The sequence below is a fragment of the Oncorhynchus keta genome, chromosome 29 (assembly GCF_023373465.1).
Source record: "Oncorhynchus keta strain PuntledgeMale-10-30-2019 chromosome 29, Oket_V2, whole genome shotgun sequence".
In the NCBI taxonomy this organism is placed as follows: Eukaryota; Metazoa; Chordata; class Actinopteri; order Salmoniformes; family Salmonidae; genus Oncorhynchus; species Oncorhynchus keta.
The window spans coordinates 28,188,307-28,215,939 of NC_068449.1; the positions used below are offsets into that span (position 1 = coordinate 28,188,307).

Below are 27,633 nucleotides of genomic sequence, written 5' to 3' on the forward strand. Positions count from 1 at the left end.
TGGAGGTGCGATGGAGCTAGACAGGAGGCTAGCCAGAGGAGTGGAGACATGGGGGGGGGACTTGTCTTTTTGTGATGTTTTATGAGCATTTTGTTGGGCCTGGCGGTAGCGAACAATTAACTGTTTGGCTGCGAGCGTCGTGCCTGCTCCTGTGCTCTCCGTCTGAGAAATGGTGGCAGTTTGTCACTTTTACAACTCATTTTCACCCAAAACACTCCACCACCACTCTGGGGCTGGATCCAACCTTGCCACCATATCCTTGAGTTCCCCGTGAAAGATAAATAAACACCACACCAACACATCCTGTATCTACTACAGTTGACTTATGGGAGATCACCTTCCACAGGGATCAATTGTGCCATTCATTTTTAGTGATGCAATGATGTCACATTGCGTTGGAGGTTTATGGGCCTAAATAGACTAGTTGCGGCTATTAAAAATAATCACCATTACTGTTGTCTACATCTTGTTCTGTTTGCATATGCAGATAACGTAAACAATGGACGAATAATGAGAAGTGATGCATCTTATTCAGATGTCACAGCTCACTTAAACCCCATGGCCCTGTTGTAAAGGAGTGGTAATGGTCTGTTCCCAGTGGGTTAGAGAGAAACCCTAGCCAGGGCCATTCAGGTGTGCTGCAATAAAGTGCTTTTCACTTTCTGAAGACTTCCTGTCTCCAGTGGCATCCTCCGTTTCCTCCCCCACAGTCAGACAACAGGCTTTCTATTGGCCCAGCCACTCTTTATCACAATGGCCCAGTCCCCCAGGTATTGCTCTACCTAGACACAGATAAGATAGCTCTTATTATTGGCAAAGAGAGGCTATCTGGATATTGACAGCAGTTGATACTCTTGTTGAGAAACAAGCCTGACTTGTTTGCCATTCATCCAGCTTTTTATCATTGTGGAAGACTGTGTGTTCAAACCACTGTGCCCCTGTGGAGTGGCTGGAGACCAAAATAGCCTTAAGTCATAGTTTGGACATCCCCCGTTGCTATTTATTGACACCAGCTGTGGTGATGGGCTAAAAAAAGTTATTGACACCAGCTGTGGTGATGGGCTAAAAAAAGTTATTGACACCAGCTGTGGTGATGGGCTAAAAAAAGTTATTGACACCAGCTGTGGTGATGGGCTAAAAAAAGTTATTGACACCAGCTGTGGTGATGGGCTAAAAAATGTTATTGACACCAGCTGTGGTGATGGGCTAAAAAAAGTTATTGACACCAGCTGTGGTGATGGGCTAAAAAAAGTTATTGACACCAGCTGTGGTGATGGGCTAAAAAAAAGTTATTGACACCAGCCATTGCTTTTCAGCGCTGGAGCTTCCGACTGCTAACAGGCTCCTGCTATCTGTGCCCTCGGCCTCCCTGCCTCCCTCGGACCCCACTCTACACTGGTCCACACACACACACACAGGATGGATGTTGCAGATGTAGGTGTTTTTTTTCTGTCTATGACATGAATTAGCCATGCAGGATAACACACCTCTACAACAGTGTTTCAGTGACTAGATACATACAGGATGTAATTAGACCTAACAGTACTAGTCATAACAGGAAAAATACATTGTCTGATTTTTTTTATTCAGGTGCTTTGCAGGCTACCGAGTTGAGAGAACCTGTTGCTGAATGGATTTGGCCTAAATAAACTGCTCATCATTAATGACTGAAGTATAATGGCACATGTATAAAGAAGTCGATTCAGTTAATGAAAATGGGCAGGCCATGTTTTTTTTTTTAAATACACCGAGGTTTTGCTGGTTACTGCTGTTATCTTCTTCCACCTCCCAAAGTAACAGTATTTCCGTTGAGATTAGAAAGACCGGAAGGCTGGGGGATGCCTGCCCTGGCATAATGCATTTTCGATTCAATCACGGATTGTTTTGAGCGGACATGTCTCACACGCACGAACGTGGATGTCCTAAATTAGCGACCAGCTCACCCAAGTCGAATGACAGTGTCGACATTTTGATTTAGGGTGGGAAATGTCAAGAAATAAATTGATTAACATAGCATTTATTTTATCGACATGATCAAACATATTAAATCAAATCTCATTAAGCTTGCTTAGCTGCAAGGCTAATTTATATAGTGTGTAATATGCATCTATTTTAATGTTATCTTCATTTCTTTCCAATTTTGAAATCAGACGCATCCTAAATGTCATTATTTGGGCCTATTTAAAATGTTCTGCTCAGTGTTCTCTAAATATGCATTCCTTTTACGGGACATTCGATTATTTAAGCATTATCTTCTTAAATATTTTCCGGGGTTGTGTGCGGTCGTTAACTAAATGGCCAATCCTAATTTCACCAGATTTGTCTCGAAAATGTATGCTTAATCTCGTTATGGAGTTCACCGCTGATTTGACATTTTCAGAGTATAACCGTTTTTTCCTCCGAGTGAGCAGGCAGAAATGTTGGATATGAAAGTACTCCCAAAATAATCTTGTAATATGCGTTTACACTGTTTATCTTTAGATTTTTTTTCCAAACAAATTTCAGTGGCTTTAATACATTCATTCAGTAGCCAAGATCACAATATCCGTATTCATTAATCTTTACCCTAAAATGTTGCTATATTTAAAAATAATAATAATAACGAATAATAATATGGTTAATAATAATTTAAAAAACGCGTTATTATTTCCTTTGGAATATTGTGTATTTAACAAAGTAATTAAATAAATATATTCCCTCTATATCCTTTAACATTTCCCTCTTCAACATGTTCCTCAAGGGGAGAGGAAATGTATAAATCAGATTGGGCATGTCCACGTTCAAGTGGCACCGACTCTACCTCTTCCTATCTGGTTTCTCTCTCCCCTTTATCTTTCGCCTTGTTCGGGTACACCATTACTATGTTTTGGAAAATAAGGAGCGGTTTGTACTGCCATCCGAGAAGATAATGGTTACTGATTCCATTATTTTAGTCATAATCTTAAAGTGGGCTAAGATTAATGGTCGTCGCGTTAGCTACTCGGCGCAGGGTGCTCCTGGTTCACTGCTGTGTGACTTTAGCCATGCTGTTTACTCTTGAGCCTGACAGTCCTGAGTAGAGATGGCTCCTTGCCTGGTTTGGTTATGGTGTTTGAAACCTCCCTAGAATACACGAAGGAAATGGTTGGCCTACTACACACCGGAATGAGAAGCCTCGCATAAGGAGGTCTATACCTGTGAGTAAATAGATGTTCAGAGTTTTTAGGGGTCATCTATATAAACAGGATCATCGTGGCTGTGGACGCTGAGACGTCAGATAAACCTATAGGCCCATTGACCATTGTTTTGGACAATTTTGCTTAAGTTTTCATAAAACGTCATGGCCACCAAGAAACAATATGTGGTAAGGATTGTGTAACAAAAATGCATCGAAAGGCTTTGCAAATGAATGATAAATCATCAATCACGGGGAGGTATGTGATTGATATGTAGGCTACGGTACTTGACTTTCCTAGTAAATTCTAAATATGAAAGCAAAGCACCTGATTTCAAAAATATACTAGGCTATATACTAGGCTATAGCAAAGTATGCACTCTCAATAGGCCTACAAGCTGTACACAAGCATTGGAGGAAATAACTTTCCAAAATGTTGTCAAATTTTCGATACACCGTATTTAAATGAATCAAGATAACCTAGTTGGAAACATTATAATAACATGCGTGTATGGGGAGGAAGGAGAAACGCAGCTCAGTGCAGTATGAACACACTATTCTGTCTTCCAGAAGGGGTCGCCATGATGTTGCACAGTGCCCAGGGGTCCGCTTGTACTCGGTAAAGATGGGGGAAAGAATCTCTCTCTTTCTCTCTCTCTTGCTGCTTGTCTCTGCTCTCACTCCCTCTCTCCCCGTATCTCCTTCTCTCCTTTCTCTAGAAGCGCCATTCCATTGCCAGAGCCCTTCTGTTGTTTACAGTTGTCGTGAAATGTCTCACTTTGCTGCCCTAAACTCCCCGCAATATATTTTTAACCTTGTTTTTGTTCAAATAGGTGTAATAATTATACATAAATCCATGTTAGGTATACAACGACGAATTATCCACATTTTTCCGCCTGTTAGTTTCGCCGAATGAGGCTAGATTTATTTGCAGAATCTTGAAGTCCTCGAGCTATGAACCACAATTATTTCATTGGAAAACTGTTCAAATGTTGAAAACCTTCAAGTCCATGTAACACTCAGCATTACGGAAGGCAACCTAATGAGGAAGTATCAGATCGTCCTGCCGGAGGCTGGCTTAATTAAATCTTAACTCATTCAAATATAAAGGCTCGAGCTGCACCTAGCGGCTTGAAACTCCCAGCTATTTCATTTTATTGCGCTTTATTTATTCTCCACTCACACGTGCAAGTTCCTTCTATTTTCCCAACGCACCGACTGACCATTGCATTGCAGTTTTCGATTGACAATTCTTCACCCTTTAGCTATGTGATTGAACTAATTATACATTTTACATCATTGAGTTTTAGGGGAGAGGGGGAGAGCAAAATATGTCATTCATTTTTAAATAGACAAGCACCACTGGAGTGTAAAAAAATCGGCTCTAATTCAAAAAAGCGACCAGGCGCAAAAAGTCCTCAACATTAGCCTGCTAGTTATTAATGTGATTTTCCCCTGAAACAGAATTCCCATCGTTAGTTTTCTCTCCTTTTCCACAACATAATTTGAATGCATGTTTCCACTCGCCCATGGATTATTAATGGCCTTATATGTAAGTATTTACTATTTAGGCTGCGCGCAGTGGGATGCAGGTTGCGATATGGTGGCTGTGGTGAAGACTTGACTGTCTGATGCATCTCACTAGTCCATCTTGTCAATCACAATCATGCTTCTGAATATCAATGCACGATTGGTGACTTTTATTTATTTATTGTAGAGTAATTGTATGATTTTTAAGCACATTTCTAAAGAAAGGTCTATTATTAGCCATATCATTATCATGAGGTATTATGATCAACGTTTTAATAAATGTTTTATGTAAATTGTATTATAGGTTAGTGGTATTATTGTTTGGCCTACATTGCTGTATTTGAGCTTTCGGCTGTAGCTCTATTTCTTTCAAGTAAAAATGGCCAGTAAATGTGCGGGGTGTTTTCTTTTGGTTGCTGCAGGCAATGTTTGAATAAAAAGAAACGCTTCTATTCGGATACAGTAGTTGTGTGAAAATATAATTAATGATAAATAGGTTGTAGCCTATGGAGCTGTCTTCAGTAGACGCGTTCATCAAGGGTAAATGGGAGTTGGCAGAGCACTACGGAGAATTAGGAGAAAGAGTCAGCAACATTCCTGCAGGGGATAAGTTGTTGACAATTAAAACACAAACACACACACACACACACGCACACACACACAGGAGAGAGATACATTGTATGTCTGCTGATAAACACGATAAACACATCCCTTTCTTCCTTCATATCCTAACACTGTGTGAAATGTGGGTAGGTCCTTATTAAAGTCAAAGTTAACATACACTAACCCGCACTACGCTGTAAAACAACATTTCTGAGGCCACTGGAGGCTTCTGTTTTTCATCCACATAAAATGATAGGCCTATGTGTGCTATGTTATATTCAGTTGGGAAATGTTTAGTATTAGAAATAGACCTACTGAAAATGTATGCATCTCATTTTTAGAGACAAGTATTGATACATCGACATTTTTCCATCCTCATGGAACAAACCAATAGCAGAACCGATTAAAATATCTCCACATAGTCTAGTCAAGGAACAGCAATGCAATCAAACAATATCGTCTCTACATCTCAAACACTCCCTCTGTCAAAGTGAAGTTTGTTTCCAATCCTCCTCCAACTCGATATCCTTCCCTATTCCCCTCTAACCCAGTTTTATCAAACAAAACAACAAACCTCCCCTAGCCTCCACAATCCTTTTTGCTGTGCTATAATAAACCATTTTCCTTGTGCTTTATTGATCAGTCAGTCCGAGCTAATGTAATTATCCTCATCAATAGGGGACTGCAGGGAGAATCATTATGCGGTTGACATTGATAAATGATCACCGAAATGCGGCCTTTTCTCCCGGGGACCCCCGCCTCTGGCCCGCTCACATACACAACGTAGTCATAGAAACACCTTATGGCGAAAATAGAGAAAACTGCTGAAATGTTCAAAAAGGAGGGCAAAAAAAACGAAAACAGAGCGATAGAAACCCGGCCTAAATAAAAACCGTTCCTAAAGCAAGGCATTTTTGGGAAGCCAGGTGCAAAGTGAAGGACGCGCGAAGCCCCACCACTCATGCACCCACTTCCAATGCAGCATTTCGACAGAAGAAAGCTACAAACTTCGTGCAATGGGGGTTTAACTTGAAAACAAAAATGTGATTCTAAAATACCTAATTATTTGCAGAAAAACATCTTAGTAGCAATGCATTTTTGCAACCTTTTTCTTGACTCACTCAAAGCGCCTCAAACTCTGACCCCCCTCCCAAAGCCTGAGCCAGTGTTGCAGATCGAATAACCTACTGTGCTTTTACAGGTGTAGAAGAGCCCATATTATCACAAGGTTAGGGCTTTATTAACATGTTGCGTGTGTACACATAGGCTGCACCCAGCCACGGCGTCGTGTTCTGCAGGGTATTGTGGACATTTAATATCATCGTCTGAGAATGGGAGGGGAGAGGAGATGGAAGGTGCTATGGAGGCCGGGTGGTGGTGTGTTGTGCAGAGAAAGCAGTGCAGCGGGACTATTCCTTATTTTATTCCTGCAGCAGTACCCGAACTAGTTTTGACAGGGAGGAGATGAAGGGGCGGAGTTGTTTAGCTCGGCTGGATCATCCATCATTCCTGTCACACCGAATCGGCAAAGGGAAGCAGCAGAGGCAATCTACCTTCTGTCTCCTCGAAAAGGGAGAAAGGGAAAAAGGGAGAAAAAAAACTATTAATATTAAAATCCCTCCTCCACCCCACGCCACCGCCACAGCCAATACCACCATCCACAATAATCCAGGCGTTTTCTCTCTTTTAGATCAGATCATCTCCATACAAAACGGAGGGCTTCTTCCGTTTGATCCACACAGAGGATGATAAAACATCGTATATGCTTTTAAAGCAATTGAAATTATACATCATCAAATGCGTTGTGAACGTGTATGAAAAATAAACAGTTTGCCCAACCTGTCGAAGGAAGGCCCAGAAAAGTGTTTTGTATCTTAATTTGACGTAGTTTTAAAACATTGATGTGTAGAATATTTTGCATGTTTACTTCATTATTTTATTTGGTTTATGTTTCAATATATAGGCCTGCAATTTTATTCCTGTAATATTGAAATACTCACGAAACTATTTGTATTCTATTACCAATGCAATCTTCCATTTGTAAATGCTTTTTTATTTTCACGTTTTCAACTGAAACTCTTGGATGCGGCGCAATTGATGGAATAAAATAGATTGACCAAACAATTTGAAAACCGAATAATAATGAACGTTATCAAAATAATTTTGGATTTGGAAACTTTGTTTTCGAGGATGTTGAATGATTAGAAATGAAATAAATGACTATCAAGCGATGATTATTCAGCGGATTGGAAAACTGATACAAAATATCGATAATCACATGAACTAATTTGTGTTTTTACTTCATGTATAAGATCATACGGCATTTCGAAGTTTGTAAGTTGCAATGGAAGTGAACATAATTAATTAACAGCAATATTTCCCTTTTCCCCGTGCTTGTTCTGGCGCAACAACCCAATCCTATATAGTCTCGGAAATCACCAAGGCTACAATAACGGGCGAGCGGTAAATATAAGGGAAGCTCGATTCGAAGGACAAAATACCACGTGTATGGTGTAGTGACAGTGGGACATTCAAATAAGACAGAAATTATTACATACATTTCCTGTAATTAAAAACATATGTATTATTATTTTGGATTATATGCATTTATCAACTGCTTTCGCTGTGTGGAAAAGAACAACACAATCCACTATGTTTTACAATAGCATAATGGACAGGAGAGTAAAAAATATGCCCAGTCCATTATAACACTGTTGGAGTTAAAGCCGCTATCTGAAGGGCAGAAATATGTCTTCCTGCGAGACAGGTAGATTGTCATTTCTAGTTTAAGGCTATGACTTCTATGGCCGCGGGCAAACACTGGCAAAGAGATATCAAAAGAATGTGAGGGAACCCGTGAGCAAGTCGGATTATGCCGGCAGGGGTCGCTGTAAAGCGGCGGAAATATCCATTTGCAGCACATGCAGTTTACTGAGGATCTGTTCTCAGTTGGAAACGGCTGAAGCACAAGGGAAGGGACAAATGAATGTTCTATTGTTTGGAGCTAATGCAATTATTTGTCTGTGATAAAACTCAGGTGATTGTAAATAGGCCCACGTTAAACTTGATCTAAATCTGTTTAAAACTCTACCATAAAGGCATGCAAATCATCTCCACAAGCCTTCGCACCTCCTAATTTCCACTGAAAAAAATGGAAAAGAAAAACAAACCATTGCAAATATAATTTAAACACACATTAACTTATTAATTTGTTTGGTTGCAACAGGTTGCATTGTGAAAATCATAAAATCACATTATGCTTCATTCGACTAAAGTGGCGCAACTCCCTTGGGGGTTTTGCAACTATAAGCCTTGACAGGTTTAGGTAACCAAAGGGCGCGGAAATGCTCTGTCTTTGAATGCACAATTGAGCTTAGTAGCATTACCTTAATATTGATATTGCCTAGCTGTTTAGCCACACATTGTTAGACATTTTCTGTCAGCACCATGACAACTTTGCAATAATAATAATAATTATAATAAAAAGGTAAACCCACTACAACGTAATTACTATTAGCCTACTCTTAAAGATATGGTTAACACACAGCACACAAAAATCTAACAAAAATCAAAAATGAAATATTTATTACAGCATTTGTGACTGAACACCTTTTAAACATTACGTCACAGTCCTCATACAAGTATTTAATAATGTATTTTTGACAAAGCTTAAGGGAGACGGCATTTTATCATCTAGTGAGGAACACGTGCTGAAAAAGGAAGGAATTCATAGACATACAATATCAATGCCACAGCAGATCTGAAACTAGCAAAAACATTCTTTTTCAATTGAGGTAAACACATAGAATATCTAACATGAAACAATTAATAGACTGAACTCTGTACGAAGTTTGTTACAATATTCTCTTAGCTTTTCCCTAAAGCTTTGAGTTCATCATTTAAGTTCTTTTTTTCTTCTTCTGTTTTGAAGGTGTAGGGTTTTGGGTGCATCTACCACCAATAATGCTTCTCCCAGTGCCAAAGAATTCACCATTGTGTCAGTATTGTCCATATGGCAAGTATGTTGATACAGGCAAAGAAGCAGAGTAGGATGCTGCTTTTCCACGATGAAGCTTCCTTCAATAGGCTCTGTCAATGAGAGTCCAGGATACTAAAAAAATCAAATAATAACCAAATAAAAATGTATAAAACCAACACAATCCAGTGCTTTGGGCAATTCAAACTAAGAACTTTTTTTGTATATACCTACAGGGTAACATTCATTCATGAACCAAAAAAAAAGAGGGGCATTAAAACATGTTCAAACTGAATCTTCTGGAGAGATCAGGTGTCATTTAGCAGCCTTTTCCCATCATGCCCTGTTCTTTATGGGGGACAGGGCCTGTTCTGCCTGTCGCTGTGGTTGGGAGCAAGTGGGCGTCCGTTGTTGAGATGTTCCATCTTTTCTGTTTTATAGTGCTGCTTCACCACCGAGACAGTTTCTCCTCCAGGAAGGAGCACACACAGTGTGAGAGAAAGGGTTTCACCTTTTATTCTACAACTAGCTCAGGAAATTGAGTGATCAACAAAAAAAATGCAAACGTTTTTAACTTAGTTGCTATACTTTTTATACTACAGTAGTTATAACTCTTGGAGTCTTTTTTTTTGTCTTTTTCTTTTTTCTCTCAATCTTCCAGAGTGATTCCGTTTTGAAAAGAAATGAGTTGAACGTGTCACCGGAGAGAGTGTGCACTGTGTGTGTGCGAATGCGTGTGTCTTAAGTGTGTGCGTGTGTCCGTGTTTGCGCACGTACGTGTCTGTCCTCAAAAACATCTTCTGTTGATCTTTAACAAAAGCCCAAGACTTTACAAAGTGTTCTTGTCAGCTTGGTCCACCATTTGGATGAAAGTAGCAAAATGAAAAAGTTAAAAAAAAAAAAAAAAAGAAGAAGAATCATCACAGCTCATCTGGAATTCTTTTTTCACTGTCTAATAATGGTCAAAACGGTTCTGCTTTTATTCAGAAAAATAGTCTGAAGATATCTTTGTTTTAGGGTTGTTGATGTTTGTTTTCTTCTCTTAGAAGCTACTGTTGTTGTTGATGTTGTGGTAGTAAAGTTTGCTTATACTATTGGGCATGGATGTCCAAGCCTTGTCCTCCAGCGCTGGGGTCAATGGGGGTCAGCAGGGGGGGGGGCTCTCTGCAGACATGGTGATTCCTGGGTGAGAGGGGGGTCCTCCGTGCATCAGCATGGCAGGGTGATGAGGGTGGTGGGGGCCGGGCAGGTAGGGATGGAGGGGGTGTCCATGTCGAAGCTGGGAGGGGTGAGGGGTCATCTGATGAGTAGGGTTGTAACTTGGTGGGGCCATGCTCATGCCCATTGGACCAGTCTGAGGTACGTACTCCCCTGGCATGCCTTGCAGACCTGAGAGAGAGAGAGAGAGGTTTAGAAACAAGCACTCACCATTTCTTAATACTGAATTCCATTAGCGTGACTTTGACAAAAAACAATACATTAATTTATATTTTGTGTAAAGTGAGCTCATCTTGCGGTGTAGAAATAAAGTTTAAAAAACATACTAGCTACATTTAGGATTACACATATCCCAAAAGCTACTTCAGAGATCTGGATTCAAGGAGCTAAAAAGCAAGTGTATCACGCTATTTTAGGTGATGGAGAGTCCTTCACAATGTCAATAGAATCATGGTCAGTTCGCAGGTTGGAAAGTGATCTCCAACCATCCAGACACTGTCGTTTTGGATTGCCTATGGAGAAGCTAGCAGCTGTATTGATGTTAGTAGCACTAATACTTTTACAGGCAGAACAGTCAATTCCCCCGCTGAATGTAGTGACAAATCGAATAAGAGGCATTTTCTCAGGGGGACGCGCTACTGGGAACATATTTGATTTAAAACCCCTTAAAGAAGTTATTAAATAATTTAGAGCTCAGTTAACTATCACAACATGCCAGTCTAAGAATAGTGTTCAAGGCTTTGCGTTTTCCCCTCCAATAAGAGGCACTTTTAAACAAAACAAAGTGCTGCTCTTGGAATAGAGGGAGTGTGGGTTTAGGAGTATAATGACAACAACTGCTAAAGCACAGAGACAGCAAGAGATGGAGGCACAGAGAGATAAAAGGAGGGAGAGAGAGAGAGAGAGATGTAGAGCGAAAGACAGAGGGAGGGAGGAGGAGGAGGAGGAAAGATGGAGGGAGGAAGGAATATGCTGATGCGATACCCCTTGGTATGGAGAGTAGGACCCTGTGTTGATGTGTGTGGAGACCCCAGCCTGTTGGCATTCCCTCACACTGTGCCTGGGTGGTGGAGACAGAACCTGCTCAGTGTTGCCTCTGTTGGGGTATTCAGGGGGGGTTTGTTGTCAACAGACCAGAGGGGAAGTAGTGGTGGTGGTGGTGGTGGTGGTGGGGGGCTGGGAATGGAGTATAGGAACAGGCCTGGTCCAGAGGAGGGAACAGGCAGGGAAGCGCAGGCCTGGGCCTGGGTACTTCTGGAGCTGGAGCCAGTGGGTCCTGGACCAACCTGGCCTGCTTTGTAATGTGAACCCCTGGGGAATTAACCCTGCTGAGGAGAAGGGGTGGGGGAGGGGTAGCAGCAAGGTCACCAGGCATGCTCACTCTCCACATTCCTCCACCTTAATACACCGCAATTAAGAAATGACACAAGAGGGCCTGGTGAGGGGAGGGGGAGAAGGTGGGGAGGGAAGGGAGAGGAAAAAGGACAGCAGAGGCAGAGATTAATGACCAATCTCATTGGCTGAAAGCCGGGCAGCCATTTTCTAATACTCGCTACCCCTACTATCCACATCAGTTCATTGGAAATGCACATGTTTGTCAGAAGGCTCTCTTAAAACCTCACTATCGGGGTCATAAAATAAGTAAATCAATCTGGGCATGCTGGGTTGGGCTGGGCCGGACTGGGGTGTGAGGCGAGGGGTATGTGAGGGGTGCTCTCACCTCTATATAACCTGGAGTGGCTCCTGTTAAAAGGCCCAACAGATGTTTTTGACACTGTAAGCTGGTAATCTCCAGTCTTGTAAGCTGCAGTCATTCTGTTAAGTAGATCTGTGGGCCCCCTTTATTAACAGGAGTGGTTCAACCATCTGAAGACAATAATATAGTGACCAGTCTCTCTCTCTCTCTCTCTCTCTCTCTCTCTCTCTCTCTCTCTCTCTACCTGTTCTGTTCTGTTCTGTTCTGTCCTGTTCTGGCAGAGCAGGCCTGCTCAATGGCTTGCGATAATTAAGTACCAAATATACCATATTGTGTGGCAGCTTAATCATATCAAGAGAGGATAATATTCCTCTGTATTAAGCTATTAATGTTATTGGTCATGAAGCATAAAATATGTTATGTAATTAAATAGTCCAAAAATGATATAGCCTATATTAAGAATTAGCCAAGCTGAGCAAATGTTGTCTCTATCTGCCTGTTTTAGGGAACATTGCTTCCTGAAGGGTTTTTATCCCTGATGCCATTAACAAAGACAGGAGAAAAGGAGATGAGAGAGGGATGAAAAAACGAGGGGTGAAATGGGCTCTGTCGATAGAATTGGCTATGGTGACCCTATGGAAAATCCAGGCCCAATTTACATATAAAGGGTTCTTTTAATCAAGGTAAGTGTTATTATATTGTGCCTCATTGGGCAAAGGAGTTTGGGTGTTCAATAAAATCTCTTCTGCACCGCTGCCTTTGGGATGTGATATGTCTTGATTTCTCAAATGTCAGCGATGTGGTGCTAGCGGGAGGCAGAATGGCCAGGCTTAATCAGACGGCAGCCATTTAGAGTGTGTGTGAGTGTGAGCGAGAGCGAGAGATTCCTTCCTTTATAACACAGCCATTCTTTAATGTCTCTGGTCCTTTAAATGGATCTGTGTGTGTCTCATGTCGGGGCTAGTCAATGCCCCCTCGAGGAAAAAACATCCAACCCCCCTTCTCGCCACCCCCACCCCACAGTGAAGGATAGGCCATGTCACACACGGCCCGTATATCTCACCCGGGGACCGTAATGTACTGCTGCGCGCCGTCTTTGCATATAAGATAATTTGGGCATCAATCGTTCCCCAGACAGATTTATGTCACTCGGAGGACAGTTTCACGTCTCCTTCTTTATTGCTTCACTGGAGCCTGTTTAATTTCTCCCCGCCAGACCCTGCCTCTGGAGATGTTATTTTTCCCTTAAATGTCCAACATTTGCATTGGCTGTCGGAGATGGGGAGAGCGATGGCCCTGTTGTGATAAATAAATGTGTGGCATCGGTACATGCCATGCTAGGCCAGGGTTGTTGTTGGGGGTGAATGTTTTCCTGTTGTCTTGGCTGGCGCCACAAGTCCCCCCTCCCAAGGACCGACAGGAGAAAGCCTCACGACATGGCGACTATTCCCAGTCCTTCCATTCATCCTTCAGTAGCTAGCTAACCCCCCTTGCTTACCCCCCGTTCTCCCCTTAAAGCACCATGCTACACCAATCACACTCACTGGTTGTCGTGGGGGTTGCTGTGGGGGAGGTTGTTGTAAAATTAGGGTGCGGATGGGAGAGGGAATGTGGTGGAATAAGGGGGATTGTGGGTACAAACCACAAGCCCAGAGGTTTGAAAAATACATCCAAGGAAAAAAAGAGCCCAGTTGTACTTACTTCCCCCTTTTCCTTTGCGTTTTACTTTATAAGATGGAGGTTACATGTAGTGCCATTGCCCATCCATGCCCATATTCATCCCCATTCCACTCATAGGCCCTAGAAGAGGGGAAACACGCCAGAGAAAAGATCAGCAGAAGGTCAAAGGTCGAATCACAGATGGGTCAGAGCAGACAGACACCCTGGTAGAAGTAATGATTGGTTAAGTCTGAAGAGGAAACGGCAGAGAGAATGGAGGAAGGGAAGGGGCCGTAGTAAAGAGTATAAAACCGTTACATAGTTTAAGTCCCCACAAATCTCTACATTTGTTACAAAGTCAGATGGGTGAATAGAGAGACAAGCAAGGCAGGCAGCAGGCAAAGGGTGATACCCAGGGGAGTTGGAGGGTGGAGTTTACTAGGGTGCAGTGATATCATCAGTAGTGTTGTGACATTGGTTAGTTTTGGGTTGATGATGCTGTCATGTACAGTACAATAGTCATTGCTGGGGTGATATTTCCATGGCTAGAGTTGTTGGTGGGTGTTCCTGGCAGTCTACAGTAGTCACAAAGTAAAATGGGTTGTATTGGTGACTGTACACATACACAGTCCAGTGACTGGTATACAGTATGCAGGATAGGAGGAGGAGGGCTTACCAGCTGGCCGGATCCCCATGTGCTGCTGGCCATCCAGCACGAAGCTGCCCATTGGCTGGCCCTCCGGACTGTACGCTGCTCCTTGACTCACTGAAGGATCAAGAAGAAAACCTGATTGTAGTCAAAACGTGGACACAAAGGAAGGGAAAGAAAGAGAAGACACACCACACAATCAGCTTATTGTCCCAGCTCTGGCCCAAACATACTGCAACACATTGTGTCCCCGATGACTGATGCATGGCATGCAAACACACACAGTATGAGTACACACACACACACACACACACACACACACACACACACACACACACACACACACACACACACACACACACACACACACACACAGAGACAGACACAGACACACACACACACACACACACACACACACACACACACGCGCGCACACACACACACACACACACACACACACACACACACACACACACACACACACACGCACACACACACACACACTTTAACACTAGAGAACAGAAGAGATTAAGCATTGTTCTCTAACAGAGAAAAGAAAGCATGCAGTTTGACGAGATCAGGGCGTTCTGTCAAGACCATCACCAGCCATTCCCCAAGCAACAGGGATGTTATGGACAGGGACACAATATGGGACATCATTGGACAGGAACACAATATGGAACATTCATTGGACAGGAACACAATATGGGACATTATTGGACAGGGACACAATATGGGACACAATTTGCACAAATATCATTATTTATCCCCCTGCAACTGTCATTATTTATCCCTGCAAATTTAAATGACTTAAAATCTCAAAATTACAGAAGGTGAAAGGACTGATTATGATGATCATTTACAAATGAGATTCATATCATAATATTATTATAACACTATAATACTGTGTACAGTAGAATTACACCATACTGTCCTATTATTAGACCTATTGAGTAGGAGTATTGTGTAGTCTAGCGAACAGCATATTCCCGGACTAAACAGCCTAATCCGGAGTAATCTGTAAACCCTGAAGATTAGGGGAAGCTGTAAATCATGCTGTTTTTGGAGAGATTGCTGATTGACACACCCTAAACACATGCTCTCCCTTCTCTGTCTATCTCCTCTCTTTCAAATATTCCCAACAAACCGCAGTGATTGCACTGGGAGTCGGTGCGATTTGGAAAGGCACGTCTCATTTCAATAATTGCTTAACTTCATTTGCACAAATCTCCCCAATTTGCGGGGCTCTCAGTAGACTCGGAGCTGGCTAATCAACAAAAAGCTTTCCCCCTCAGAGACATATTACCTAACGTTTGTTCATAGTAATGTCACAGTCGATGCGGCATAGGGTGGCTACATAAATTCCTGTACAGATTATTGGCTCAATTTCAGTGGCATGTTTATGACTCAATCTTTCAGTAGTGTTTGTCGTCTGACCAATGGTAGATATGGAAAATCAACGCCTGATCAATTTACAATATGAACCCATCCTTAATCCATTTCAAAGGAATGGATGTCTCTCCCTACGTAGGGCGGCCAGACAGAAATCAGAGATCAATGGATCATATAAAACTCATTCTCATCCGTTAGGTTGTTTTTCATGACCGGAATAAATTAATCGCCCCCATAATTACTACATTGAAATGATGAAGTTCAATACAATCGCATATATAGGACCCTTGATATTTCAGATCTGGACGAAGTGAATACAGAACAACAGCTAGAGGGACTGACACTGAAGGGAATCGAGTGAATTAAAAAACACAAAGTAGATACCAATTGAAACCCTCCTCTCTTCTTTCCCCCTACCTATCCCCCCAAAAGCTGTGAAGGATAGAAGAAGTAAAAAAAAGACTGGAAAAAAATACACAACAGCCTTAAGAAAAAATATAAATGAAAATGCTCCAAGCCTTCCTGGAGCTTCTCTTGTGCCCAATTAGTAACTCACAGAAAGGGAACGTGTTGCTAAAGCACCTCTCAGGGTTAGATTGGGATATCGCCAATTACAGTTAATCACCTAACGACTCGTGTGTGTGTGTGTTTGCGTGTGTGTGTGTATGTGTGCGCGTGCGTGCGTGTGTGTGTGTGTGTGTGTGGTAATAGGGGGGTGGATTTGCAAGGAGTGGGTGTTTCTGGGAAGAGATATGTAGATATATAGTCGTTTTTTCGTTACCTGCTCGATTTGACTGGTCAATCATGGGCTGTACTATTCTTCTCCTGGCGTTAATGAACCTGGGAGCGAGGAGAGGAGAGAGAAACACACTTTAAATCACACAGCATTCACACGATACAAGTAGCATTATTATTTTTTTTTAAAAGCAACCAAAACAACACAGTTTTGTATGACTTAGTAACATTATTCACTGACTTATCACAACAGAGACACACAGTAACAAAAGGGAAATTGTGAGCAGACTTGGGAACCCGACAAGGTTTTATTTTAATGCCCTTATGATCTATTCCCCTTGTTTAATAAAGCTTTTGATTACATTTGGTTGCTATGGAGACCGAGGAGCCATTCCACAGGCATTAAGTGTTGTGCTGTGGTGAGGCGGAGGTGCAACTGAGGAGCTAGACCACTCAGTATGTCACATCTCTCTCTCTCTCTCTCTCTCTCTCATACACACACATGCGCGCGTGCGCATGCACGCACTCACATAGACCCTATAAACATGTTATTCCTAGTGTGTTATTGCTCATTAGAAATTCAAAATAATGTGCAAGTTCGCAAGGGGCAACATACAATCGGTTCCTTTCATTTGTCCACCCTCTCTCTCTCTCTCTCTCTCTCTCTCTCTCTCTCTCTCACACACACACACACACACACACACACACACACACACACACACACACACACACACACACACACACACACACACACACACACACACACACACACACACACACACACACACACACACACACACACACACACACACACACACACTGGTCCTTCATTGCAGGGGGTTGTGCTCCCCGTCCAGCTGTCTATAAATGAGGACCAGGCATGGCCACTCGGTGCTTTCACAAGGTATTGTTATGTCACCAAGCCCATCAATTAGGCTGTGTGAAGTTTTATCACCGCCACAGCGGCGAATAAGTGCAGTTCCACAAAGCCTTCCCTGTGCAGTCCTCCCCGACTCTCCTCTCTGCTCCCGCCGCTTTCCACTGTAAAGACAGAGGGGTCATCTGGAGGTGACTGCCAGCCAGGGGCAACCTGGGACGCAGGGACCCAGGGTCGTGTCAAAGACAAGCCGCCTACACCGCCCCGGACCGGCTTTACCTTTACGGACTGAGCAACTGTCTCTCTCTTTCCATCTCCATCTAGTACCTCTCTCTCTCTCTCTAAGAAGTCAGAGAGGAGTGAGATCGCTAGCACTACAGGTACCCACATGTGGTTGATATTAGAGAGATGTTTCAAATCATCGTGGGGTATTCCTGCATGGAGCCCTCTTGAGAAAAAAAGAGGTTTCTGGGAACGTGGAGAGGGCAACGCTACAGGACTGGTCATTAGATGGAAAAAGGGAAGGTTCTGGAACCAATTTCAGTTCCTAATCCCCCGTGAACCCCTGATACCTGCCCTTACCGTCTCCTGTTAACGTAAACGCCTGTAATCTGCACGCTCAAAGTGCCATAGTTAAATGGACAAAATGCATTGTTGGGAAAAGAGATGGAGCAGTGCTCATTTGTGAGGGTGCACCCAGAGTGCAGGTAGGGTATAGGGTGAAGGTAGGGTATAGGGGGCACCCAGAGTACAGGTAGGGTATAGGGTGAAGGTAGGGTATAGGGGGCACCCAGAGTACAGGTAGGGTATAGGGGGCACCCAGAGTACAGGTAGGGTATAGGGGGCACCCAGAGTACAGGTAGGGTATAGGGGGCACCCAGAGTGCAGGTAGGGTATAGGGTGCATCCAAAGTACAGGTAGGGTATAGGGTGCACTCAGAGTACAGGTAGGGTATAAGTGCAGGTAGGGTATAGGGGGCACCCAGAGTACAGGTAGGGTATAGGGGGCACCCAGAGTACAGAGGTAGGGTATAGGGGGCACCCAGAGTACAGGTAGGGTATAGGGGGAACCCAGAGTACAGGTAGGGTATAGGGGCACCCAGAGTACAGGTAGGGTATAGGGGGCAACCCAGAGTACAGGTAGGGTATAGGGGGCACCCAGAGTACAGGTAGGGTATAGGGGGAACCCAGAGTACAGGTAGGGTATAGGGTGCACCCAGAGTGCAGGTAGGGTATAGGGTGAAGGTAGGGTATAGGGGCACCCAGAGTACAGGTAGGGTATAGGGGAACCCAGTGCAGGTAGGGTATAGGGGCACCCAGAGTACAGGTAGGGTATAGGGGGAACCCAGAGTACAGGTAGGGTATAGGGGGAACCCAGAGTACAGGTAGGGTATAGGGGCCCAGAGTACAGATAGGGTATAGGGGGAACCCAGAGTACAGGTAGGGTATAGGGGGCACCCAGAGTACAGGTAGGGTATAGGGGGAACCCAGAGTACAGGTAGGGTATAGGGTGCACCCAGAGTGCAGGTAGGGTATAGGGTGAAGGTAGGGTATAGGGGGAACCCAGAGTACAGGTAGGGTATAGGGGGCACCCAGAGTGCAGGTAGGGTATAGGGTGAAGGTAGGGTATAGGGGGCACCCAGAGTACAGGTAGGGTATAGGGTGCACCCAGAGTACAGGTAGGGTATAGGGTGCACCCAGAGTACAGGTAGGGTATAGGGTGCACTCAGAGTACAGGTAGGGTATAGGGTGCACTCAGAGTACAGGTAGGGTATAAGTGCAGGTAGGGTATAGGGTGCACTCAGAGTAGAGGTAGGGTATAGGGTGCACTCAGAGTACAGGTAGGGTATAGGGTGCACTCAGAGTACAGGTAGGGTATAGGGTGCACTCAGAGTACAGGTAGGGTATAGGGTGCACTCAGAGTACAGGTAGGGTATAAGTGCAGGTAGGGTATAGGGTGCACTCAGAGTAGAGGTAGGGTATAGGGTGCACCCAGAGTACAGGTATGGTTTAGGGTGCACTCAGAGTAGAGGTAGGGTATAGGGTGCACCCAGAGTACAGGTATGGTTTAGGGTGCACTCAGAGTAGAGGTAGGGTATAGGGTGCACTCAGAGTACAGGTATGGTTTAGGGTGTACTCAGAGTGCAGGTAGGGTATAGGGTGCACTCAGAGTAGAGGTAGGATATAGGGGGAACCCAGAGTCCAGGTAGGGTATAGGGTGCACCCAGAGTACAGGTAGGGTTTAGGGTGCACCCAGAGTACAGGTAGGGTTTAGGGTGCACCGCTGGCCCCAGAGAGAGGACAGGCAGACACACTAACATGTACATGGGAAAGGACAGGGTAAAGGGTAGGTACACAGTATCAATGTTGATTTGGGGCTGTGATTTGTGGCTGTGATTTGTGATCTATTGAAGGTGGTGGTTTTGTTTGGACTATATCATAAATACTGGTTTAAACTGTTTTAAACGGTTAAACTCTCACGCATTATGAGCAAGAGGGATGTAAAAGAGCATCTTTGGCTGTCTATCGTTTATCGTCTACCTTCACTACGTCACTATGCCTGCAGTGCTTAGGAGAGAGACAGGCTTCCAGCATCAAAACCAGCTGAGCAAGTAAATCCAGCAGAATGTCCCACCATCGTGCTCCCTCTCTGGGCAGGCTCACAGAGCAAGGCCTGACAGAAATATACACCCAGTTTTTTATTTTTTCTCCCAAGACGGCACAAAGGATTGGAAATTAGAACCATGTGGATTCTTACCTATTCTGGGACATAACCATAAACACGTCAAATCAGGAATGTTCCTTGCCGGGGATAAATATTCCAATACCCGATCATTGATGGGAAGATTCCCCTGGAATAACAAAGTGCACACGAAACAGTGTGTTTGTGGTATTGATCTTATTCAACTCAACTGCTGCTCAGTATCTACTACTTAGGACATTTATTGTGTAAGTTTACCTGAAAATATTTTCATATCAGGGTTGGTTTGCTGTCCACACTCAAATGTTATGCTGTTCTGACATGGTCATTTGAGTAGGAAAAACAGCTCTTTCCAGCAGCATATACAAACATATATGGATATTCAAATATTTTCCCTCAGGGTTGCTGCCGAGATTGACTCCCTTCTTGTCAACACTGTCCCCATTGGCGGCCACACACACACACAACCCAACCACATGACAACAGGCTCTGTTTTTATTCTCTGAACAAGTTGCCACAGTAACGCGATTGGCGACGTTGCGGAGGGAGGGGGGTTGCTGACCAACCAAGACCCCCTCTATGACCCCAGAGTGCCTTTTATCAGTTTGAGTAAAGCCAATTGAGATTATCAGAGCCAGGCCTGATAACACTGTTTTCTCTTCTCACACATGGAGAGATGGATGGATGGCAGGCAGGCAGGGATGGAGGGATGGATGGATGGCAGGCAGGCAGGCATGGAGGGATGGAGGGATGGGATGGAGGGATGGAGGGATGGATGGAGGGATGGATGGAGGGATGGATGGGTGGGTGGCAGGCAGGCAGGCAGGGATGGAGGGATGGATGGATGGCAGGCAGGCAGGGATGGAGGGATGGATGGGTGGGTGGCAGGCAGGCAGGGATGGAGGGATGGAGGGATGGATGGGTGGGTGGGTGGCAGGCAGGGATGGAGGGATGGATGGATGGCAGGCAGGCAGGGATGGAGGGATGGGTAGATGGCAGGCAGGGATGGATGAGTGGGTGGCAGGCAGGGATGGAGGGATGAATGGATGGGTGGATGGCAGGCAGGGATGGAGGGATGAATGGGTGGGTGGCAGGCAGGGATGGAGGGATGGATGAGTGGATGGCAGGCAGGCAGGGATGGAGGGATGGATGGATGGGTGGATGGCAGGGATGGAGGGATGGATGGAGGGATGGATGGGTGGATGGATGGATGGAGGGATGGGTAGATGGCAGGCAGGGATGGAGGGATGAAGGCAGGCAGGGATGGATGGAGGGATGGATGAATGATGGCAGGGATGGCAGGGATGGAGGGATGGGTAGATGGCAGGCAGGGATGGATGAGTGGATGGCAGGCAGGGATGGAGGGATGAATGGGTGGGTGGCAGGCAGGGATGGAGGGATGGATGAGTGGATAGCAGGCAGGCAGGGATGGAGGGATGGATGGGTGGATGGCAGGGATGGAGGGATGGAGGGATGGAGGGATGGATGGGTGGGTGGCAGGCAGGGATGGAGGGATGGATGAGTGGATGGCAGGCAGGCAGGGATGGAGGGATGGATGGATGGGTGGGTGGGCAGGCAGGCAGAATGCAGGGATGGAGGGATGATGTGTGCATGTGTGGAGGTGGGAGGGACTGAATGGGTCCCAAATGGAGGGATGAATTGGGTGGCAACACACATACATCCACACATCAACACCACATCCACTGCCTCTACATGTCTGGAGGGAGGGGATTAACCAGACCAGTAGATGGGTGGCAGAGGCAGGTGGAGGGACACCAGGGATGGAGGGAGACAACCATGTTTTAGTATTTGGCACCTCAGGTGGTTTCCATATTATGTCCTGACTCTGCCAGTGTTACCTTACCACACACCATCCACAGAAAAACCACATGAACTTCACGTGGTCACATGTGAAGTGTTCCAAAACACGTTTTCACGTGATCACATGGTATTATGTGAAGTTAATGTGATTACATTTAATGCAACATGTGATAACACGAAAACTACAATGTGAAAACGTGATCACATGTGAAGTCTTTCATGTGAAATCATGTGATTTTCCACATGTTAAATCGTGTTTTGTCTGTAAGGGACACACACACACACACCAGCTCTCAGCATGGGAACTCCATGTTGTCTTCAAACAAATAATTAAAGTAACGTTACGGGGTCATGGGGAGGTCATTTCTATGGATACCCCTCAGAATGTGTACATTACCCTGAGAGAGAGAGAGAGAGAGAGAGAGAGAGAGAGAGAGAGAAAGAAGAGAGAGAGAGGCTGTGCAGGGCACCTTGCTTTACTAATCCCCTCAGAGACACATAAAGAGTAGAAAAAAAGGTTCCAATCACTTGTGATTCGCAAGGAAAATGCTTCTGTGTGTGTATGTGTACTTGTTCATGCCAATATCCAGCATGTGTGTGTGTGTGTGCACACCCGTGGATGTAGCCTACTGTACACGTGTCTATGTGTACTTGTTCATGCCAATATCCAGCATGTGTGTGTGTATGCACACCCGTGGATGTAGCCTACTGTACATGTGTGTATGTGTACTTGTTCATGCCAATATCCAGCATGTGTGTGTGTGTGCACACCCGTGGATGTAGCCTACTGTACATGTGTCTATGTGTACTTGTTCATGCCAATATCCAGCATGTGTGTGTGTATGCACACCCGTGGATGTAGCCTACTGTACATGTGTGTATGTGTACTTGTTCATGCCAATATCCAGCATGTGTGTGTGTATGCACACCCGTGGATGTAGCCTACTGTACATGTGTGTATGTGTACTTGTTCATGCCAATATCCAGCATGTGTGTGTGTGTGCACACCCGTGGATGTAGCCTACTGTACATGTGTGTGTGTGCACACCCGTGGATGTAGCCTACTGTACATGTGTGTGTGTGTGTGTGTGTGTGTGCACACCCGTGGATGTAGCCTACTGTACATGTGTGTGTGTGTGTGTGTGTGTGTGTGTGTGTGTGTGTGTGTGTGTGTGTGTGTGTGTGTGTGTGTGTGTGTGTGTGTGTGCACACCCGTGGATGTAGCCTACTGTACATGTGTCTATGTGTACTTGTTCATGCCAATATCCAGCATGTGTGTGTGTGTGCACACCCGTGGATGTAGCCTACTGTACATGCGTGTGTGTGCACACCCGTGGATGTAGCCTACTGTACATGTGTGTGTGTGTGTGTGTGTGTGTGTGCACACCCGTGGATGTAGCCTACTGTACATGTGTGTGTGTGTGTGTGTGTGCACACCCGTGGATGTAGCCTACTGTACACGTGTGTGTGTGCACACCCGTGGATGTAGCCTACTGTACATGTGTGTGTGTGCGTGTGTGCACACCCGTGGATGTAGCCTACTGTACATGTGTGTGTGTGTGTGCACACCCGTGGATGTAGCCTACTGTACAGTGTAGTGATAATGGACCTCCACTCACAGATACACTCCTTCATCCAGCACGTCTCTATCCACCAGGAACATAGTGTGTCTATGTACAAATACTCTGTTTGCAACAAGGCCAAGAGGGTATCACTTTCAGTAGAAGTCCTATAGAGACTTGGATTTACTGCAGCTCTGAATGCTATTTTATACGGGGGCCTTTGCAGCGTAACACAATAACAGCAACAATCTGAGTGATGGAGTCAAGACAGCAGGAGGTCACTTGAACCTGGCTCTCCACTGAGCTGGATCAACACACGATCCCCAGCCACTGATTTCAGCTCACTCAAACAGAGGGGTGCCACTGCAAAGCAACCGTTTAGGTGTTAAATACCCCGGCTAGCGCGTTAGCACACTATGCTACGCTAACGTCAGACCAGAGACGGCGCGCGTGGATGAGAGGTGGGAGATTCCAGTTCTATAACAATGACTGCTGTCCTGTGTGTGTGTGTGAGAGAGAGAGAGAGAGAGAGAGAGAGAGAGAGAGAGAGAGAGAGAGAGAGAGAGAGAGAGAGAGAGAGAGAGAGAGAGAGAGAGAGAGAGAGAGAGAGAGAGAGAGAGAGAGAGAGAGAGAGAGAGAGATTCACCTTCAGAAGACCTTAGCCATGGTATTCTCTCTCTTCCTGTGATGTCACATGCTGTTTCTTCACAGAGAAAGAAAAGTCTATCATAGAGATAGAGAAGAACGGAGTAATTTTTACATTTAAATCACAGCAAACCAGTCCTGCTGCTGAATATCAGGGTCTTGCCTCTCCTCTCCTGTTTTTTTTCTTCCCCTCCCTTCCTCCTCCTTTCAATCTGTCAGAAAGGCCTTGTTTCTGGTTAACTGACTCGCGGCCACACCTGGTAACTCGCTCCTGTTGTCAGCATTCCTTCCCTGAGAAAACCTCATGCCAAACCAACCAGCCATGGAGCGCAGCCAAGAGAGAGAGTGAGCGCGAGAGCAATAGAGCGAGAGACTCAACGGACCAATCACAGGCAGATCTGAGGGAGCCCAGCCAATGAGGAGCAGGAGCCACTTGTTTGACGAGTTGAGAGACACAGAGCAAGGGAGAGAGAGAGACATACCAAACATGGCCCTCCAAGAAACCAGGGCCATGGCTCCACATTGAGCCCCTCCGGAGCTGAGAGAGGAGGGGTCCTTCAAATGATCGCAACACGGAAATAGTTGACAGTTTACTGCCTCCATAGCTGACCTGAACTCGGCCGCTTGGAGTACCCATCCCAGAGTTAGAGTTAGGGGAGTTAGGGGAGGTAGGGTCGGAGCGAGTTTCCGTTTGCCAGTCAAATTCTGGGCCTCTGCTTTTGCTGAAAGATTAGACGCGACGCAATCTGAATTGGAACAAGATTAGACTCAATCCCTGGATCATTGTTTGCCAACATCACTGTCCTCTGGTTTCTATTAGAACTCACTGCATCCATACTTCCGCTTTCAGAGGCAGATAAACATTCTGAACTCTGAGTGAGTGGTTGAGTCACTCTTAGCTGGAATGAAAAAATGGAATAAGAGTCTTAGAAAGAAAAAAAAAGTCTGGAAAAACAGCTGATGCACTTTGACCTGTTTAATACAAAGCAAACAAGTCCCAATTATCAGGCAGTCTGCAGGGCAGCCCAGGGTCCACTGAGCTGATACAAGGCTGATAGTCTACTGTGATGTAAATACAGATGGAATCTGTCCACCTGGGCGTCCTAGACACACAGTAACTGTTTAAGCCAGCCACCGGATTGTAAGCACCTATCTACGGATTTATCATAAACTATCAGAAATAATCTTTTCAAAAGCTACTCCACGAGCCGAGGAGGTGGGGAGGAGGAGGAGGAGAAGCGGGGGAAGAGGAGGCGGAGCGATGAAACTTCCTCCAGCTATTCCTATTGGAGAGTCCCTTTCCTCTCTTCTTTCCTTCTTTAAGCTAAAACAGGAGTCAAGAGACATAAGCCGTGCAGCATTACCTCACCGCCGTGTTTGATTTAGTGCAGATGTGAAACGGAGCGAAGCTGGGAATTGCTTTTTTTGGGACGTCGGCGAGGCTGCGAGGCCCACGTTTAGGGCAGCCACTGTGTTTACATAGTTTCTCTCTCTCTCTCTCGCTCTGGCTCTCCCGCCTGTCTCTCAAAATGGAATATAGCTTCACCTTTAATTCTCCATACACTTCCACTGACCTGTTTTGTCTTATTTTCTATAGCTTTTCTCTCATTTACTTTTGTAACATTCCTGTCTCTACAAAATATGAGCAGCATTAGCATTTCTCAGCCATTTGTCTCTCTCTCCAACCCGCTAGGAGCCATTAAGAGTGGAGTGGTAAATCAGACAAAGAATTATATATTTGTTTTGCAAACTGACACGATTTAACGAGCAGCTAATTAAAATAAATCAATAGCACTGCGGCACGCTCACTCTCTCTCTCTCCTTCGCTCTGTCTCTCTCTGTCTCTCCCTGTCTCTCTCTGTCTCCCTCTGTCTCTCTCTCTGTCTCTCTCTGTCTCCCTCTGTCTCTCTCTCTGTCTCTCTCTGTCTCCCTCTCTCTCTCTCTCTCCTTCGCTCTGTCTCTCTCTGTCTCTCTCTCTCTCTCTCTCTCCTTCGCTCTGTCTCTCTCTGTCTCTCTCTCTCTGTCTCTCTCTGTCTCTCCCTGTCTCTCTCTCTCTCTCTCTCTCTCTCTCTCTCTCTCTCTCTCTCTCTCTCTCTCTCTCTCTCTCTCTCTCTCTCTCTCTCTCTCTCTCTCTCTCTCTCTCTGGGGTGCAGAAGTGGGGTAACTGACTGCAGTATGTGGTGCTTCACTGTTGGCTTTAACTCGGATATAACTCCCAATCAGGAATTTCCATCTGTATTATCTTATCCAAATCATAACCAATCAGATGATCTATATCAGGCTTATGGGTGAGGGACCTCTCTATCAAATATATCTGCAATGGGGTGAAGTCATAAAAAATGGGACAGTGAGACAAATATTTCCTGTGCTCTCCACCAATACCTCGTCACAACTCAACATTCCCCCAAACCAAGCAAGTTTAGGGATGTCACCCCTGGGCCATCCCCCCTGTGGGGTAAGGCTGGTGTTCCTAGGGGGTACTGGGGGCTGACCCCTGTGTGGCGGGGCCGGCCAGACCCCAGCTGCTGACTGTCTGTCAAAAGCACCGCCAGTGGCCAGTGGGCGGTCCCACAGGGCCAGGAAGCCCACGATCGTCGCTATTTGGATCTGGCTAGCAGCTGCTGTTCCTGACACAGCCACGACTTTGTTCCTCCGTTCCTCCTCTCTTCTCCCTACTCTGCCTGTTTCGGGGCACAGAACAAAACCCATCCTAAACCACTGGAAAACCAGAGAAATATTTAAAAGAAACGAGGGGGGGTGAAGAAACATCAACAAGCTCTGACAACTGCACCGGGGTTTTTTCTTGGCCCCAGCAGGGCTCTCAGGCATCTCCTATTGACGCTTCGCCCTCCTTTCTTTTTTAAGAGATATGATAGTTATTGTTCAAATGCGGCCAAGCCTGCCCCGGGCGTCAACACACCTGTATGAAAGAGGCCTTATTGTAGCAACCTGGCAACGCTGCAAACCTGCACCTTGCTCTACCAGTTTTTAGGCTGTTAAGGAGGGGGAAGAGTGCATGTCACCGTGTCTCTTTCTCTCTCTTTTGCTCTTCTCTCAGAAGGCACCCTAATATTTTCCCTCATTAATTCCCCTTTCTTCTCCAGGCAGTCACCTTGGAATGTTTTTACTGGTGCTATTATTTTAGATTATCACTGGCACAGGAGAGATTAGGGAGAGGAGTTGATCTACATCCTCTTGTTAGCCCTCAGTCTCTTTCTCTCTCTATTTCTTTCCCCCCCAAAGACAACATCTTAATAAGGTGCATAGGTGCACTAAAGGTGTTCCTATCCCTGTCTGGGTAAACCGAGGCTCAGGGGGAACAACAGCTGTGTTTTCCCTTGTTTGAAGTGCAGTTGAAAACATCCAGCTCGTGTCAATATTAGCCTCTGTCAAGTCTTTCTGGCGTGGGCGGCATG

General features: G+C 45.1%; 1 protein-coding gene across 1 annotated transcript in view; it reads right to left on the bottom strand.

Annotated features, from left to right (window-relative positions):
- Positions 1–8,855: 8,855 nt before the first annotated feature.
- The window catches only part of meis2a (Meis homeobox 2a), a 112,216-nt gene continuing 93,438 nt past the window's right edge, over positions 8,856–27,633 (bottom strand). Inside the window, 4 exon segments of the mRNA XM_052486355.1 lie at positions 8,856–10,420; positions 10,423–10,652; positions 14,513–14,602; positions 16,659–16,717. Of these exon segments, the coding sequence (XP_052342315.1) occupies positions 10,355–10,420; positions 10,423–10,652; positions 14,513–14,602; positions 16,659–16,717 (445 nt within the window). The 3' untranslated portion in view covers positions 8,856–10,354.